Source organism: Benincasa hispida, chromosome 3, assembly GCF_027475165.1.
Source record: "Benincasa hispida cultivar pf3 chromosome 3, pf3_genome.v1.1, whole genome shotgun sequence".
In the NCBI taxonomy this organism is placed as follows: domain Eukaryota; kingdom Viridiplantae; phylum Streptophyta; class Magnoliopsida; order Cucurbitales; family Cucurbitaceae; genus Benincasa; species Benincasa hispida.
This window is the reverse complement of record NC_143480.1, coordinates 14,754,925-14,774,992: the sequence shown is the minus strand read 5'-3', so window position 1 is coordinate 14,774,992 and position 20,068 is coordinate 14,754,925. Positions and strand designations below refer to the sequence as shown.

Sequence of the window (20,068 nt, the reverse complement as noted above, 5' to 3'; positions counted from 1 at the left end):
TATTCTTCTATCTATTTATAGTCCCAATTATATGTTTTTCTTTTTGACCTGTTTGCATTCTTTTTTAATAGGGGAACCAAATTGGAGTCACCCACAACACAACACAATATTTCTTCACAATAATGACAAATGTCTTATAGAAAATCATACAAAGACTTCATTGTTGGGAATGGTTTCTTGATGGCTATTTCAATTGTAATATTGTTAACTAGAACAATTATAAGCAATTATCACCGCATTATAATGAATGAGAAATTATTCATGGTACTTTTCACCACATTATACCGAATGAGAAATTGTTCATGATATATATATATATATCATTTGTCTATAATTTTTTTTCATATAATCTATTTTCTTCATACAATTTGAAATATTAATAAAAGAACTAAAATAAAACTCATCATTGCAAGTTCAAATAATATAAATAAAATGCTTTTGACATTTTTTTAGACACATATAAAACAATTAAATATAATAATTTAGATATGAAAAATCATCATCAAGAAATTACTTTCATTTAATTAGACACTCAAATTCCACCATAAATTGTTGTTAAATGCCATAAATTTAAAGAGAAACTAAAAAAGATTAAATTAAAAATTATATTAAATATGAAAATTTTGAAATATAATTAATGAATATTATCTTTTAACTTAACTTTTTCTTTTTATTTCTACGCTCTCTCCAATTTTACATTTGTGTCACTCAATTCAATATATTTTTTCTCCTTTTTTCCATCTGAATTCTCATCTGCCATGCTAAATTTTAATTTCCTATCATCAATTAAAACTTTCCTCTCGAAAAAATTATTAATTTCAAATTTTAATTCTAAAAGGTTTTCTCAATTTATTTCCAGAATTAATTTTATCAATTCATTTGTTCTAAATTACAAGTAATAGATTAAGTTACAAATATTATATTGATTGAGCAAACCATTATATATTTAAAAATAAAATGTCAAAAGTTTTGGAATCTTGATAATTTTGTAACATTTTTACACTTTATAACGATATAAAAGTTTGATATTTCTTTGTTACAAAGATAAAATAACTTATAAATTCTCTTCATTTGTATTTCTTCTTCTTTTTCAACTTCATCATTCTCAAAATTTAAGATTATAGTGTGGTAGTTTACAATAATCTACAACACTAAACTTTTTATTAATTACAAAGTAATGTTGCCTAAGATTTATATAACATTTTATTTTGATAAATATGTTTTAGTGGAGGAGGGTTATTTGATAGGCGACAAAACTAAAGTTAATTTGTGAGATTGTAAGTATTCTTTAATCTTAAATTAAAGTGCACATAGATTTTGTATTCTTGTTAAAATTTAATTTTAATATTAATAATATTTTTTTTTTCAAAATGAGTATAGTTCTTAAAATATTATATTAAAAATAGATTATTATTAATAATAAATATCTCACAAATTAACTTTTATTTCGTGGCTTATCAAATATCCCATAAATTTTTGTAGAATTTAAATTGTGAGATATAGTATATTACTTCTATTAAAAGTAAATTTTATGTCAGTTTTTTTTTAAAAAAAAAAAAAAAAAATGATTATAGATTTATGTGAGTTGAAGTAATATTATTCACGACAAGAATAAATTTGTAGAGTTTAATAATGATAGCCCGATCTAGAGAGGTAAATGTTAATAATAATGATACTAATTGATTTCGTGCCTTTCCCGTCCCGCTGGTGTACATTAAGAAAATTAATGATGCTATTAACTCTTCAGTAATTGGAATTTAGAAACAATAATAGTAAATTAATATAGAGGAATTGGAATGGATAGCAACATTTTAGGTTGTATTTGAAAGATTAGCAACGACAGAAGCAGAATTTGATGCTACTACAAACCTGGAACATGAGAAAGCCCAATATTTCAGCCCAGTTTCAGCGGCCCACTGCCCAGCCCACCATGGACCATTAGGTATATTTTGGAACTCCAAATCGAAGATGATTATGAGTATATAAACTATGACAACAAATAAAACCATAAAATTTACGTTAAAAATAGGCAATATAGTACTATTTTGAATATATGTGAAGGGTGAAGAACGTCTACAAGTGCATTCCAAATCATAATAGTATTAAGTTTACTCATAATATTTATTATTGTAAACATGTTAAAAGTATTTTAGCATTTTATTATCAATTTTATTTACGACACAATTATGTGGTCTAACGTCATTTGCCTTTTATCAGAAAAATGAATATAACTTAAAGTTGCATCACTTATGTATTATCAATCTCAAGATCAGAAGTTCGATCCCCACTTAATATGTTGAACTTATGCACCACTTAAGGAATACAAATTATTTTTTGTTTCCTAATGATAAAATCATATACATTAGTTTAAATTTATTGAGAGTAGATTAATTAGGATGATATTTTAACCTTCATTTTTACCGATTAGTAAAAGAAAAAAAAATCAGGTACCTATGTTTCGTTGAAGACGTTACCTTATGGTATAGTACAGATGGGTGATATGATGGATCATGGGAGTAAAATAACAGCAAAAGAAGAGAAAGGGTTAAAATAGTACTTTCAACTTTACAGATAATTTCTTGGAAAAGGATTTAAATCATTAAATAATTAATAGAATATTAATGACGTCTTTATTTATATTTGAATAAATAAAATAATTTAGGGAGGTGTATGGGAATATCTGATAACTTCATATTGACGTTTGTGCCTCCGCAAGAATACAAGAGGACAGTTCTTAGTCCCCGTCATATGACGTCACCTTGAAGATAATTGTTTATTTACTTATTTAACCCTCCCACTATCATTATAAGTCGTATGAGATTTTTGGACTTATTTGGGTTTGGTGTTTCTTAAATCAAATCCATAAGCTTATGATATAAAGTGGTTAAGTTAGCTAATAAAATAAGGGAACCGTAATTATCGAGCTAATTAAACCTAATTAGTATCATAGGTCCAAAATAATGTTTATGGCATGTTATGATGTAGATACTTTTTCGAGTAGTGATGTGATGTGGAGAAAGATTGTTGTATATGAGAATGATGTTATCAAATTCATTTGAGAAAACCTAATTTTTTATTTAGTATCTAATTAAAATAGTTTAATTTATGAAAAAGGTTTCAATCCTATTTTGGTTTTTGAACTAATGTATTTCTAGAAAATTCAGTTGTGGATAAGAATAAAGGAGTGTTTGGTAAATTTTAATTTTAAATTAGAAAAAACTAGTTAAGGTGTTTGGTAAATTGATAATAAATTAGTGCAAACTTAGTTATATAATTATTTGAAAATATATATGATTTTAATTGCAACTATTTTTGTTTAATTGAAAAAATTATGAAATAATTTTTTAAAAAAAATAATTGTTATAATAACTTGAACCAATTAAAATTTGGAATAAATGTGAGCAAATAAATTAATGAAATGAAAATTTGATAGGGGAAGTGGAGATAAATTTTAAGCTAAAATCTAAAAGTTTCATCAAATAACTTTTCCAGATTACAACAATTTAAAAAGTGATTATGGGTAAACTAATAAATAAGTTGTTTTACCAAATAGCCTTAAGATTCTCCTAAAATAACTTTTTAAGATTTCAAAGCTTTTTACAATTTCAAAAGCAATCCCAAACGGGCCTTAGTCCTGAACTTTTAAAAAGTGTTTATTTTGGTCTTTATTATTGTAATTTTGTTAACTCTTTCATGCAATTGCGTATAACATATGTTAAGCAAAATGAAAGTGAAGTAAATTGTCAACAATAAAGTATTGAATGACCAAAATTTTGAATACAAAATGACTTTTGAGTTCTATAGAAAATCGTTGTACCACCTAATTCAAAATTGAAACCTTATATTTTTTTTAGTACAACTAACTTATTTGACAGTCTGATTATCTAAAAATATAAGACATCTCATCATTTTGTTTAAGAGTTAACAAAATTTTAATAGTATAGGTACCAAATGAGCACTTTTTAAAAATTTAAGAACTAGAATAGATATTTTTTAAAATTTGGGCACCAAAATATAATAAATTTTAAAATTCAGTAACTAAAATAAAATTTAAACTCAAATTCAAATATAATTGGATAGATTAGGAACTAATTACTATTTTTAAAGTTATTATTTGTTATCTCTAATGAAGTTATTGAACTTAAACAAAAACATAGTTAAAAATTTGTTGCACATAGAAATATATTTTTTTTATTGTTTAAATAATAGATTACTCACGATATTAAGAGGAGATAATCATGGTTATTATCCAAGAGCAAGAGGTCGTTGTCTTCATCATGAAATATTGTGCAAAACATATGAATAAGTGGACTAAATATTATTAATTTAATATAGAATTGTATAGGTACGCTTAGCAATCATCAAGTTTCAAAATTTAATTTTTAAAAACGCAACTTACAAATACTATATTTATTCACTTTTTTTTTTCTTTTTTCTAATTCTCTTTTTTTACTAAAGATAAAAATGGTAAAGAAATTATAAGAAAACAACCCAATTAAAACAAAAAATCAGAAACTTAAAATTAAGGAGATACACCACCATTAGTTTTCTGTTATCTGATTTTCTATTTCTTGTTTTTTTTGAAAAACAGACTTATTTGGTAAGATTTTGTTAGATAATCATCTATCCTTTATTTGATAACATATGAGTTTAGTTTTAAAAAAAATAAAAATAAAAAATTTAAGCCTATAAAGACACTATATCCTATCATAAATCTATTTATTTTGTTATTCACGTTCTATAATGTTTTCAAAAAAATCAAACTAAAATTTGAAAACTAAAACAAAAAATAATAAAAGAACTTATTTTTATTTTTCAAAATTTAGCATCAAAACTTCGAGTGTCTATTAAAAAATAAAATAAAATAAATCATAGTATAGAATTTAGGTGAAAGTAACCATATATTAAAAATCACAAAAGTAAAAATAAAAATATTAACAACGGGGACCTTAATTTGTTATTCTAAAAATTAAGCTTATAAAAACTATTTACACTTATTGATATTTTTATTTTGTTATTATGTTTTAAGAATGGTTTCAAAATTCAAGATAAGTTTTGAAAACTAAAAATATATATATATATATTCTTAAAATTTAGCTAAAAAATTAAATTATTTACTTAGAAAAAAAACGATAATTAAGAAATTGTGTTCAGTGAACATATTAATTTGTAATTAGAGGAGTACAATATGAGTTAATGACTAGGTTTAATAGACGCACTAGGTTTAATATTAAATGAGTTGGAAATTAATTTTCAATGAAATGAGAAGCCATGGAAAGCGTTGGGCCCACTAACAAACCACTCGGGTTGGAAAGTCTGAGAATTAGCCAGCCCAGCCGCCGGTTACGACTCCCTAGTCGGCAATTGCGTATTTTTTGCGCACATGATTCCGTGTCGGTGGCTCTCATTTTTCTTTTTCATATGATCGTTTTTATTTTCTTATAAATATCATTATTGTAAATAGTAACTTTTACATTTTCATTTGGGAGATTTTTAAAGGTAAGAAAAATAGGAAAAATTATTTACACAAAATAGTAAAATTTAATCATTTTAGGTTTCTATCGAATTTCACGAATAGATATTGATATACTTCTATTAACCTCTATCAATGATGAAACTTCTATCGGCTTCTATTACTTAATAAATGCTAATAGAAGTCTACCGGTGTCTATCTTTTTTATTATTTCTATATATAGTTTGAAAATTTTTCTATATGTAATTTTTTTTTTCATTTTTATCCCAATGTTACGTAAATATATGAAATAGTCCTCATTTAGTTCATTCCCACCTCCTTCTTTTATTTCTCTTCTTTTTTTTTTTTTTCCCATAGAAAACTTACCAATAGTCCAATACAATTTTTGTTCAATTGTATTTTAAATGTCATTTTAAAGATTAAAACATATGCATTACAAGAATTGAGAAAGAAATTATTGTAAATATCTTGTAGTTTTGAAACTTTTTATAATAAAAATATTGATAAGATAATTAAACTAATCAAGACTTTTAATATCAAAGTTTCAAACCTACCTAGAAAAATTTATGATAAATTTAAAGTACGTTTAGATTGATTTGAGAAAAATATATATTTTTAAAAAATTATTTTTATTTAAACAATTTTGATAAGAACTAATTAAAATATATCTGAAAAACTATTTTAAGTGTTTGCGAAACACTTTATTTTCTTTTTAAATGATTTATTTTTTAAATTAAATACTTAAAAAATATATTCCAAATAGATGGTTAATTTATGGGCTAATAATTCATATATGTGTCTTCTAATATCACCAAAACTACCCAATTCTTTCAAATCCTTCTAAAAAATATTTGTGATTAGTTTATTATTAAAATATAAAATATTAATTGGAAAAAAAAAATCGTCAAACCGAGGATTGAGTTTCAAAAAATCAATGCCAGCACATGGGGACGAGAATCAAAATTAAAAAATAAAAAAGAAAAAAGAAAAAAAAACACACAGTCAAAGTAACGCCTGGAGGTCAATGCCCAGTTCTATATGAGTCCACGTGGTGCAATCTAATTGGCCAGCTCTAACTAATATGCAAACCTAAACCATTTCATTTCTTAAAGTTTAAATACTAATTTATTGTTTATTTTGATTCCTTTTCGCTTTATAGTTACAAAATATTCATATATTTTTAACTTTTTTTCTAATTTTTGTATTTTCAAAATTACTATTTTGATCTTTTTATTTTCATTCTATTTTTAAGAGATCAAAATGATGGATTTTGAACCATGATTAAAAGTATAATGGTTATAATAAATATTTTAAAAATACAAGACCAAAGTGAACTAAATTTTAAAAATATTGAGACTTAAATGAATATTTTAAAGTAACCAAAATGCATCAAAGTCAAAACTACATAAACCAAGATAATATTTAAACCTTTTAAAAAATAATTTTATTTTGTAGTTTGAACAGATTACACAAAGACTTGATGTATCTCATTCTATCTAAATCACACCTAAAGTTTCCTAAAAGGTAAGTACGAAAATTTTGACTCATTTAAAATTATGATCGAATATATATAGTTTAAGCATTGTTTAAAATTCCGGTCGAAATCATTTCGAGATTTCAATAGGCTTGAAATTTCAATTTTCTCCTAATTTCTAAAAATTTCTCGAAATTCTGAAATTTCGATTTTTCTTTTTTTATCAATTAGTCATGCAAGTTCAAAGGATTTTTTTTTCCTCTTTTACCATCAACAGATTTATTTTCAAGAAACTACATATATTCATTCAATTATTTTCTATTAGATTTTCATATTATTTCACCTCAAACTTAAATTGATGTGAGTTTTTTAAAGTCTAATATTCACCTCATTTTCTCCTAAACTCTATCTACTTCTCTAGTTCTCTTTTTCTTATTTATTTATTTTTATTATGTTGTGTTGTGTTTAATGTTATACCTTTTACACCTCTCTTATGTTTAATGTTATGAATTTTCTATATTATGTTATGTTAGTTTAATCTACGATTTTTTATTTTTGTATCCACTTCATTTTATGATAAACAATTTACCATTATTCTATATACAAATACTCAGGTTTAATTCATTTTCAATATTTGATATTATTTTGTAATTATTTTTTGTAATTAATTTTTAAAATTCATGCTCTCCTTGACATTTACACAAATATTTTATAATATACATCTAAATTATTTTATAGAAATGATGATTAAATATGATCAGTTATAGTCTTATTTAGTCACAACTAAAGTTTCATTATTGACTAATTATACCAATTTTCAACCTATTTTATTTTTATTATTTAAGGAACCTCTTTTTTGCCTCTGTTCCGTTTCCAAATCTCTTCCTTTTTAATCATCCCAATTGACCAAACCTCTCTGCCTCTCCACTTTAGCTCACTTTCAGATCGGAGCAGCTTCTCTCGAGCTTCAGCCATGGAGGAAAAGGTATCTTCTTCTTCTTGCCGCCGATCTCCTTCCCCATACCCATCACCCTGATTTTGATTCTAAATTCTGTCTTCTTTCTTTCTTGCAGGTAGTGCTTATGATGTTGAAAGTTGACCTCGAATGCGATCGTTGCTACAAGAAAGTCAAGAAAGTTCTTGCCAAATTTCCCCGTACGTTTCTCCATTTTATTTTCCCCAATCTCCTGTTCCACACCCCCCCCCCCCCAATTTTTCTAACGTTTATTGATTCTTCTTCCATTTTACAGAAATTCGAGACCAGGTTTATAATGAGAAACAGGGCATGGTGATCATCAAAGTTGTGTGCTGCACGCCTGAAAAAATCATGAAGAAAATTTGTTCTAAAGGCGATGGATCCATTAAAAGCATCGAAATCAAAGAGCCCGAAAAGAAGAAAGAAGAGAAGAAAGAAGAGAAAAAAGAAGAGAAGAAAGAAGAGAAGAAAAAAGAAGAGAAGAAAGAGGAGAAGAAAGAAGAGAAGAAAGAAGAGAAGAAGAAAGAGGAGAAGAAGAAAGAGGAGAAGAAAGAGGAGAAGAAAGAAGAGAAAAAGGAAGAGAAGAAGAAAGAAGAGAAGAAGGAAGAGAAAAAGGAAGGGGAAAAGCCGAAAGTGGTGGCGCAACCGGTCCAAGGCTATCCGCCTCCGCCGTACTCTGTTCATTGTAGTTCATGTTTCCAGGGTCAGCCCTGTTACCAATACCACGGCTACGGGATACCGGCGGTGCCACCCTGCTATGTCGGGAGGCCGATTTACGACAGCTATGGCGGTGGGTACGGCGGTGGATACGGCGGCGGAAGGGGATATTATGGTGGGCCTTCTTCTGATTACTACAACCCAGAAAATCCAACGGAGTGCTCTGTAATGTGAATCAAATCCGGTATGAGATGAGACCCATTTTCGTAATTATGATCCTGACGGTAAATTATGAACAAGGTTGAAAATTTGTGTCATTTCTGTTCTTTTGTGTTGAAAATTAGAAGCGTTTCTTTTAAGAAAAAAATAAAAGAGGGGGAAGTGAAATCTGAAGTGGAATGGAATGGAAGGAAGGATTACTTTTGTTTGTTTGGTTATAATTGTATAAACTATAAAGTTTGTACCGTTAATAGATTCTTCCAGCCAACAAATTATCATTTTATTAAAAAAAAAAATTGTTTCTGACTTTTTTATATCGAAAAAATATATGGTTCAACTAATTGAAATAGGTATTCGTGTTTATAACCATTATTTAATTAAGAACATAATACAAATTGAGTTAGTTGAACAAAAAAAAGTAACAATTTTAAGAAAGAAAGATGGGATTAGCCAACGTCACTAAAGTCAAGCAAATGTAGGACCAAATGTGATAAGGATATAACAACTAGACTTCAACGAGACAAAGCTTAACTCATACATTAACATCTAACAAAAGATGCTTTTGATTTTGATTTTGTTTTTTTTTTCTCTTTCCTTTTTAAAATTCATTATTGAATTTTTGTTTTTAATTTTTAGTATAAGATGATAAAGCCTAAATTGATTTATCTCAAAGGCAAGAGAATTTCCTTAGATTTTTATTTGATGAAAACAAAGTATATATTACTTTAGGAATAACAATTTTGCAAGACTAACTCAATTTTAAATGTCAAAAAGTATTTAATATGTAGATGGACTTTTTATGACAAGAAAACAAAAAAGGTCAATAACTTGTTTTGAAAATTTTAAACCCTTTTTGCATGAACCAAAGAAAAGCTTCCTAAAGCCTTTATTTTATGTATAAAAGAAACAATTTCTTGAAAAAAATCCACCACCAAAAGAAACACAACCATTACACATCACATATTGGCTATGTGGAATTAGAAAGAGGTGCTCATCTCATTTTCCAACAAATAAAACAGTGGGAAATTGGAAAGGGATGTCTTTGGGGGAGAAAGTCCAAAGCAATATGATGGGTAATTTTTGAGCTTAAGATGTATAAGAGACAAACGGTCAAAATATTAGAGGGCATGTAAATTTTCGAGTCTATCTTCAATGGTTAGAAGATAGTATAATACCGAACTCAAGAGATGTACATAATAAATTAACGGGGATCACATTTGAATGAGAGAGGTATGGCTAAGAAAAAATTTAAAAAATTGAAATGTACAACCTGTATCAACAAGATGCATCCCTTTTCGGTGGTTCAATCATAGAATTTTTTTTAGGAAATATGTGAGGGAAGGAAAAAGCATGTGGACATGTCCCGTATTGATTTGTAGGAGTTTCACTCATGGAAGTAGACTAAGATAAGTAAATAGCGTAACCAGATTACAAGAAAATGTTGGAACTAGTAGGTGTTGAATTCGACTTTTGAGTCCTAAACGTGGGGTGTTACAAACAGCCCCATAGTAGAAATGACCTTGTCGAATAATTTTCATTAGCCTTGGTCTCATCTACATTTGCTTGGAGTAGATGTCCACTACGAAAAGTCCACTGTATATAGAATTTTAATCATGTGATGGTTTGCACGTTGAACAAACTCAAAGCCAATGGAACACTAAATATTAGCAACAAAACCATAGACTAAAGCCACAATCATTCACTCTGTTTCATTTGATAAGAAAATGGGGAATTGCATCAACACACCCCATTTCCCACCTCTGCAAAAGATCAAAGGCTTCATATGCTGTGAAGTTGAAGATTTAAACTTGGCATTGCCAATTGAAAAGATAGCTAATGGAGCTCATAAAGGCGTAAATCTAAAAAGTCAAGCCTTTACAACTTCAAGTGCAGTGCGAGAAGTTGAGCATGGCCCTCCTCCACTTCCTGTTCGCATTGATGATTCTATTATCAAGCCTGCCGATTTGTGCAAGCTTCCCAAGGCCACCATTGTAGTCAGCAAACAACAGTTTGAGTTGATTTTGAAAAAATCCAAAAACTTTGGCTCTAAAGGTATTGCTGTTCAATTCTCTGATAGTTTCGAGATCGACGATCGACGCCCCAGATGGCACCCCACCTTGCCCACCATTCCAGAGGTTCGCAATTACTAGTTCTGCCTTTTTCACTCAAGAAAATTTTGTCCACAAAGTTTCAATATTATGTCTATGATGTTTAAAAAGTGTGTAGATTAGGGACTTATTAGAAACTTTTTCGATCACACCAGGACTAAATCAACAACCTTGAACTTTCATTTTGTATAGTTGTTTCTATTGATCGGCTGCTAGATTTTTACTCAGTTGGTATGATCCAGCAATGATTGCTAACAAGGCCTTTCTTTTCTTTTTGGAAAAACAAGCATTTTTATATGTATTGAAATCGATTATTTACTACTCAAGCAGATGGCATGAATAATGTGTATATCGCAGAGAAAATATTGCTAAAACAAACTTATTACTGAGCAGCTGGCCATAAGTACACACTGTAATTTTGTATCTACATAAGAACAAGAACACAAAAATAAGAACTGATTGATATAATCAACTCTGCATCCTGATTCGTTTTCTTTCTTCAATGCATTTCCTTGGCAAGTTATCAAGTTGATAGCCTACGACTGCTATAACAAAAGGAACCAATCAGTTCATGAATGATGAAAGAAGTTGAACAGAAATTTGAACAGAAATTGGAAATATGAAATGAAGTTTTTGAGTTAGAACCTTTTAGTGTAAAGGGTCCTGGTGTTTTTCTTTTCCTCTAATTTCCCTGCTGCTGCTGCTGCTGCTTCCTTTTCTTTGACTGCTACTTCTCTCTTCATTTTCTTGGACTCTACTTCCATGGCCTTTGTTAATGCATCAACCTTTTTCATGAGCATCTGCCAAGAAGTTCATCTTATTCAAGAGAAAGTAATGGTAGAGGAGAAAAATATATGGAAAGAAAGAGAAAGGTTGGATGACCGACCTTTATTTCTTCATCTTTTGCATTTAAGTTCCCATCTTTTACTTCACATAGCTTCCTCAAATTGATGATCTCTTTCTGTATTTTGTCATACAGAAAACCTGAAACTGTATCTTCGTTTTCGAGGTTGCTTGGTTCTTTATTGTGCAATTCTTCACCATCATTGGTTTCTTTGGAAACTGTTATGGTAGCGTCTCTGTTTTCTTTGTTTCCCTTCATTTCATTACCCTCCTTTTCACCAATATCAACCACTCTACTTCTACCAGAAGCCCACATACTCTTTTTTATCACATTCTCGCGAGCCGTGACGTATTTCTTCTTCAAGCTGTTAGAGCGATTTAACTCCGGTGCAGTGGCCTTTTCATAATCTGCATTTGTTTGTACAAGAATATTGGAACTTTCGGTGATGGTTGAAGGCCTTGACAATGAAGTTGACCTCTTCCTTCCATTGCTTGTCAAGAAGCCTAAGATGTTATTGGATCGTTCTGTTTTAGGAGATCCACAAAATGCATTGCTATTCACAGGGGAAATTGGAATTTGTTTTAACCCTTCTTCCAAGGTTTTCAGCCTCAATTTGAATTTCTCCTGCAGTTTGATAAAGACTTCAGCAAAAAGAATTGAGATAATACCTTCTTGTATTAAACAGAAAAGTGATATATATATATATATATATATTCACCACCTTGAGTTGTGCTTCTGCCTTGGCTGTCCTTTCACAGACAGCCAACTTCTCTTTCACTCTTTGCAACTCTGCCTATGATTTGCCAAAAAAAAAAAAAAGAGTTAAGCCATAAGATTGCAAAACTTTTGGTCAAGAACCATGAGAATACATAATTCAAACTCAGGTTTTGCAAGTACTTGCAACAGCTTTCTCTCTTCCAGCCACTGCTTGACAGGCATAACTTTGTCATTTTCATCCTTCCACTCATTAGCCACCACGGTAGCGACACGGTGCACCGAGACTTTAGCTCTTGCCAGTTCTCTCTCAAGAGTCCTCTTCTCTTCCTGATTTATTTGTTCAAATCAAGATCCATGACTTGACCCTTAATAGAATATCAAAGCACTGTTATGCCATCTCCATAAACTTACATGTAATTCTTCGATCTGTCGTTTGTAATCTCGAACCATGTTGGCCGTGACTCCTCCAACTAGAATGGCCTCCTCTAGATCCTCAATAGTTTGGCCAAGCCTTTCAACCTCAATTACCTTTTGGCGATTGGTTTTCTCTAGTATCCTGTTCTCTTCCTGCTTGTAATCCAATGACATGGTTAGTTCTTTTTCCCTACAAAAGTAGCCTTTGAGAAATGCAATTGAATCATGTAAATGCATCATTGCCTGGCAAATTTCAATCTGTCTCTTCAACTCAAAGTTGTGATTTTGAACTTCCTCAACAATGAGAGCTCTCTCAAGTGCGCTTCGCAGAATCTTTTCCGCTTCAAGTAGCGCCGCCTCCTTCGATTTTGTGAGACGCTCCAAAGCTTTCTTATCCTCTTGCAGTAATGCAACCTGAAAGACACAAATATGTGAACAATTTGGCAATATGGAATGACAGATATAATTCATGATAAGTTTCATGACTCACCTCATTCTTGTACATTTTGATTTCTGCTTCGAGAGGAGCGACGACTGAAGCAAAGGTAAGAGAATCATCATCTTTCTGATTAGCATATACCCTTCTGAGAGTAGCTTCAGCAGCATATTGTGCAGCCACTGCATCTTTCTTCTCAGTTGTTAGTCTCTTTATTTCGAGGTTCTGCATGTTCATATCTTTCATTATGAGCCTACCAAGTCAGGAAAAGTAAAATAAACTCCAAAGGCAAACTAGCAACCTTGTGCTCAAGAAGATTTTCAGTGGCTCTAAGCTTGTCATCAAGTTTATCAACTTCACTTTTCAGCTGAGAATTATAAATTGAAAAAACAGTTAAAAATTCATCTCTTATCTGTAAATTAATATGATTACAGATGATTCAAGCAGTAACCTCTTCAAGAGCTTTATCTTTCTGGGCTTCTGTGGCTTTCAAGGCCTTGATTTCACTGTGAGCAGCTCCCAGCTCCCTGTTCTTTTCTATAAATTTTGGGGAAAAAATATCTAAGTCTAAGGCTGATAGGACCCATATCTAAGTCTAAGGCTGATAGGACCCATATCTAAGTCTAAGGCTGATAGGACACAATCTTGGTAATAGGAGTAAGAAGATAACACTGATACTGTATTATGATATTGGCATGAAATTTAATTGGTAATTTGGATAACAATTTTGTTGCCAATTTTTCTTTTCCTAAGAATTCTGCTTGTTTTTCAAGCTTTTCACCCTTCATAACAACACATTTAAAAACAAAAATTTTCTTTTAATTTTCAAAATTTTGACTTAAACTGTGAAATCAGTAGATAGCAACACAAAGAAGGATACACATACATGAACAATGACAAAATAGTTATTTGTTGGGGCCCAAAGTTATTTGAAATAATAATTATTGACTATACAACATTTCTATTAGTAATAATGACAAACATGCTCTCTTAATATCCTAAAAATATCTTTGACATTTCCCTAATAATTGGTGTAATTAAAGACAATCATATACATATATGGAGAAACCTTGATACAGTTTTTTCCCAAAGATACATTATTGTGGCGGTTGTTCTAATTGGATATCTAATAAATCATTACCATAATTAATATACGCTTTAAAGCCAATACTACTGATGAATGGTGACAACAAAATCAATAATTAAAAGAAAAAAAAAAGTAAAACAAGAAAGATGAAATTACAGAAAATTGATTCTTCCCTCCCTTTTATGTCATTCCAAATCAATTTTGATGTAATAAAAATTGCATTCGAAGTATAAAACTAAACATCGAATTGATTTTGCATGATTAAAAGCCAGTTAATAACTCTCAAACATTCATTTACTTCACAAACCATTATCTCAAACAACTAAAAGAAGCCATAGTTCAGTGATTTTATATGGACAAAATACAACAAAAATCGACAAGTCAAAAGCACTTGCACTTAAGAAAACAGAGCAATCTATAATATAAGAAAAAAAACAGGGGAGACCCATAAGTGCAAACGATTTTAACAGTTCTCACTAAAAAAGAAACGATTTTTATCTCTCAAGAGTTGAAAAGAGTAATGGGTTTGCTTTGAATTGAACAACTAATCCCACTACAAAAGAAACCAATGTGAGGAAAAGAAGAAGAACCTGAAAGCAGGTTCTGCAAACGGTTGAGCTCCAACACAACAGGATTAGGATGAACAACACAAACCTCTTCTCTGCCGACATGTTCCTCGTAACTCACCATGTTTCTCACCACGCGATTTCCAAGAAAACAGAAGAAAGAAAAAAAGGTTGATTTTTATTTAATGAAACAACAGTGGAAGAACAATGCAAAACAGGGGAGGGAATGGAAATGGAGGGGAAGGCGATGAGCTTTTTATTGGGGAAAAAAAGAGTTCTATGGCTTAAGGGATTCACCGTAAAGAGAGGAAGAAGAAATGGGCTAATGGGTTTTTTTTTTTTTTTTTTAGCGGAAATTTGAAAAAGGCAATTTCATAGCCGGCAAAGCCGGCTTCTTCCCTCCTTCATCACAGTAACGGTCACTTTCTTTTAATTTTTATTTTTTTTTTCATATCTTTATATATATTTAAACAGAGAAGAAAGATTTTGGGGGTTTAGAATCCTCAACCGCTAATCTAGTTGATTACAGAAAGTAATTATCATTAAAACTGTTGGGAAAAAAAACGCATCTTTTCATTAAATGTGATGGCTAACCACAACAACAATCTAATCAAGATATCTACCTTTAACCTTTTTTTTTGTTTTTTTTTTTTTTTATGGAAAAAATATCACTTTTATATTCTTAAACTACGATTGTTATATCAAATTAAACTCTAAACTAATAAATGTAACTATTTAAACTAATTATTATAAGCGTATCAATTTAAATTCTAAACTTTCATAATTGTATGAACTTAAACCCTATATTATGTTTTATTTGGATACATTTGAGAAAATTTAGAGTTTAAATGAATATATTTATGAAAATTCGGGTTTAAATTGATACAATCCTCAAAGTTTAGGGTTTAACTCGATACAATTTTTAGTTTAGGGTTTAACTTGATACAATTTTTAGTTTAGGGTTTTATAACTCCTAAAATTTAGGAGTATAAATTGATATTTTTTTTCTCTCTCTTTTTTTTTTTAACTTAGGATCATTTTATTCCCAATATTCTATTACCTAACTTATGAGAATGATTGCCATTGGACACCTAAATGAGATTTCTTTATGGAAGAATTTCAAAAATAGAAAAATAGGAGAAACTATTTACACACAAAATTTTAATGATAGAGATTGATAAAAGTTTATCAATGTTTATCATGATAGAAACGAATAGAAGTCTATCATTGGTAGACACTAATAGACTTCTATTAGTATTTTCTATCACGGGTAGACACTAATAGACTTCCACCAATGTTTTTTTTACTATTTCTATAAATAGTTTGATATTTTTTCTAACGGTGAAGATTTTCCTTTCTTTTTTCTTTTTTAAATTTTATAACAGTTGTTTGGATTTTCTGAATGGACAAAATTTTATTAAACTTTTTTTTTTGGGTGAGGTGGCCTTTATTTTTTTGTTAAATTATAAAAAGATACCTTTAAATTTAGGCTTTTACTTCAGAATACTCTTACACTTTCAAAAGTTGTAGTGTTATCGTAACTTTCTTAAACGTTTCAAAACTACTTTTAGAGTAGAAGTACTTTACAATTTCAGGCGAAATCGAAATATAGAATAATATGGGAGGGTCTAAAATAGAATTTGTGATTGTTTGATTTAAAGGTTCCTCATAACAAAGCTCGTCATTTGTTTCATTGGTGATAGTCGGTTTGATTTTGTCGGTTTTGAGGTCAACTAAGAACCAAATCAAACCAATCGGTTTTACAAAGAAGAGATTCAGACCAATATCCAATAAAGAACAAAACCATTGGATTGGTTTATTTTGATCGGTTTATTATCAGTTTGGTTTTCAATTTTTGGCATTTTCCTTTTTTTCTTCTGTTTTTATTTTTGTTACTACTTTATTTTGAATTTGTCTTTTTTACTAATTTAAAATTAAAATTAGGTTTATTTCTTTTTTCATAAATTGAAATTTGACTTTTTTTCTTGGCACTTTTCTAAATAGAAAATGTACAAGCTATATAATATTTTTTTTTTTCTAATCAACAAATATACATACACCATAATAATTAAAATGCTCAAAGATAGTATATTTTTAAGGATATATATACCATTGGATCGGTTTGGTTTTTTATAGGTTTTTCTAATAAAAAACCAATTCACACCAATACTTTTTTAGTTTTCTCCAAATACAAATCAAAATGTCCAATTTTATACTAAAAAACCAAACCAAACCATTGGATCGGTTTGGTTTTCTGTTGCATTCCTAAATTTTCATCCAAAAAACAACATGCTTACGTTCTTCTATTGTCAATATTTACTTTATATTTTTAACACAATTTGTACACAAACAAAATATATTATTGCACTCGTCAAATGATTAAAACATTTGTTGATGCTTTGATATATACATAAATTAGAGGGTTCACCATTGATATTAATAATTTATCGATATCTTAAACTATATGTACCTATGAAACATAGTAAAATATCATCTATTAATTTCAATAGAAAAATCTACACTGATAACAAAAAATAAGTCCTGATTTGAAAGTAAAAATAACTCAATTATAAATTTAAATATATTTATAATTTTTAATTTACAGAAATATTCATCAATATTAATATTTTACTCATATATCCGTACAATTAAAATATCAATATTGAAATTGATATAGACATTGATATTTTATTGTTTGAGTTCATGCATTTTTCTAGCTTAGTCATTATTATGATGTGTCTTTCTTAGGTCCTTATTTTGAAGGAGATTGTTGAGGCCATGGCATTTAACCTCATTTTTATGCCTTGAAATTCCTATCACTTTTATTCTCCCCTCTTCTTTTTAAAGTATCATTTTCCCCAAATCAAGTTGTATTAATTTTAAACACATAGTGTGATAGAGCATTTCGAATAAATTTTTATAATATAGAGACTTATTCTTTTATAGTTTCTGTACTTTTAAATGTCTAAGTTTAGTTCTCAGAAAAAAACTTGAAAATACATGAATCAAAATAATATTTAAAACAAACTATTTACAAAAAGAGTAAAAGAAAATATTGATAGAAACTAATAGAATTCTATTATTGATAGACACTAATAAGTCTTTATCAAAAAAGATTTTTTTTGTGTAAATAGTTTCACTCATTTTTCTATTTTTATAAATAAATAGAAAATGTTGGTGGTTCCATTAATCTCAAATCTTATGAAATAAGCACTGAAATTCATGTTGTGATATTGAGACAAGTGTGATGAATTTGGTTGAGAATGGATTGAAATTTTTTAATCAATGGATAAGAAGGAAGTGGTCAAGTCTTGTTGTGGTGATGGAAAGCTATAGATTTAGAGACATCATAGAGTTGCTTCAGCGCTAAAATTTGCTTAAAGTAAGCCTTCTCTAAGCATTTGTGTAAAGAATTCATACTAAAAAGTTAATGTCATTTATATGATCTTTGAATTTGAAAATTAAGGGAAAAAGGGGCAGCTTTGTGACTTGGAAATGAAAGGGAAAAACCAAAAGTGGCTTGAAAGATTAAACATTTTGTTAGAAAGGAAGAAAATTAAATAAATAAATAAATAATTAATAGGGACTACAAAGTTATTCATTTAATTAAACTCTTCTTTGCTTGAAAGTATAATAATTACATTAGAACTAAGAGTAGACATTTGGCAATGGATTTGTTTAATTGGGTTATGCCACAAAGGGAAGAGTTGTTGTTCAACAACAACCATTATCCTTAACAACACAAACCTAACTTTGAAGCTTTGAAATATACCAACAAATTTAATCTCAAAATTAATTATTGGGTCAATTTACAATATTTGAGGTTAGTGTATATTTAGTTCTTCGAGTTTCAAAAACCTTAGTATAATTTAGTTCTAAAAATTTTGAGATTTTTTAAATTTATGGATCTACTAGACATAAGATTGAAAGTTTATGGTTCTTTTAGACATATAAAAATCAAATTTATATATAATGAATCAATTAATTTTCAAAAATTTAAAAATTGTCGGAGACTGCCTATTAGTCTTAAAGTAAAAACTTTATGAACTTATTAGACACTTTTGAAAGTAACTAAACGCTAACATCACACTTGAATGAGTAAAGTTGTAATTTAACCAAATTAATTTAGGAATTTCTTAGATTTTAACTTTTAAGGTAGTTGAAGAAGGGAAAAAAAAGAAAAGAAAAGAAAAATATGCTTAATTTTAAAAAGGAAAATTCTTATAAATAGAAAAATCCAAAAAATATTTTTTTATATTTAAAAATGTCCCTAAATTTATACTACTGTAGCAAAAACGAAATTCGTCCTTACTCTTTTTGTATAGGAAATAATACCTTTTCAGTTCCTAAATTTTAAAATGTTACATATTTAGTCTTTTAAGTTTTGAGTTTTTTTTTTTTTTTTTAAAAAAATTAGTTCTTAAGTTTCAAAATGTTACAAATTTTACCTTTAATATTTAAATTTTATTTTAATTTGGTCCATGAATTTCAAGATTTTACATTTCTAACCTTAATTTTTCATTAAATACTTACTTTCAATCATTGACGTCAATTTCTATTGGGTATTTAAAAGTAATTAGAAGTAAAATTTAAAATTTAATTTTAAAAGTGATAAAAATAGTGAAACTTAATTATTATAATTCTTTTAATGATTTTAATTTATTAACATAAACTAACTACAAATTAACTCCAACGGACGAAAAGTGAGTATTTAGTGAAAAATTGAGGTCAAAAGTGTAAATCTCGAGACATAGGGACCAAATTGAAGCAAAATTCAATTATCAAGGATAAAATTGTAGCATTTTGAAATCTAAGGACTAAATTAAAATAAAACTCAAAACTTAAAGACTAAAGGTGTAACATTTTGAAACTTATGGACTAAATAGAAACTAAATCCAAAACCTAGGGACCAAAAAAATATTTTTCCCTTTCATATATCTCACTACCACATATATTTTGACTTTAGAACATGACAATTTAATAATATAAGCTTTAGGGTGTTAAAAGATTGTTCGGACCTATTTGGATTGACTAGGAAAAAAAAATATTTTTTAAAAAGTCATTTTTATTTAAATTTTTTTATAAAAACTTTTTAAA

At 28.6% G+C, this 20,068-nt stretch overlaps 2 protein-coding genes across 3 annotated transcripts; one reads left to right on the top strand and one right to left on the bottom strand.

Annotated features, from left to right (window-relative positions):
• The first annotated feature begins 7,750 nt into the window (after positions 1–7,750).
• On the top strand, positions 7,751–8,897 carry LOC120073677 (uncharacterized). The gene is made up of 3 exons (XM_039026481.2): positions 7,751–7,932; positions 8,021–8,102; positions 8,198–8,897. Exons 1-3 carry the CDS (start codon positions 7,921–7,923, stop codon positions 8,812–8,814), a joined length of 711 nt encoding a protein of 236 aa, XP_038882409.1. The 5' UTR covers positions 7,751–7,920; the 3' UTR covers positions 8,815–8,897.
• A 2,375-nt stretch (positions 8,898–11,272) lies between these two features.
• MAP70-5 (microtubule-associated proteins 70-5) lies at positions 11,273–15,412 on the bottom strand. Of its 2 annotated transcripts, none has more exons than XM_039026478.2 (11): positions 14,996–15,412; positions 13,770–13,855; positions 13,620–13,685; positions 13,373–13,543; positions 13,126–13,296; positions 12,880–13,035; positions 12,649–12,795; positions 12,473–12,544; positions 11,794–12,375; positions 11,553–11,707; positions 11,273–11,452 (listed from the first exon to the last, which is right to left on the bottom strand). In XM_039026478.2, the coding sequence occupies exons 1-11, from the start codon at positions 15,093–15,095 to the stop codon at positions 11,431–11,433; spliced, it is 1,728 nt and encodes a 575-aa protein (XP_038882406.1). In that variant the 5' UTR covers positions 15,096–15,412; the 3' UTR covers positions 11,273–11,430. The 2 variants fall into 2 exon arrangements, with proteins under 2 accessions (XP_038882406.1, XP_038882407.1); XM_039026479.2 differs by having other exon boundaries at positions 11,273–11,449.
• Positions 15,413–20,068: the final 4,656 nt, after the last annotated feature.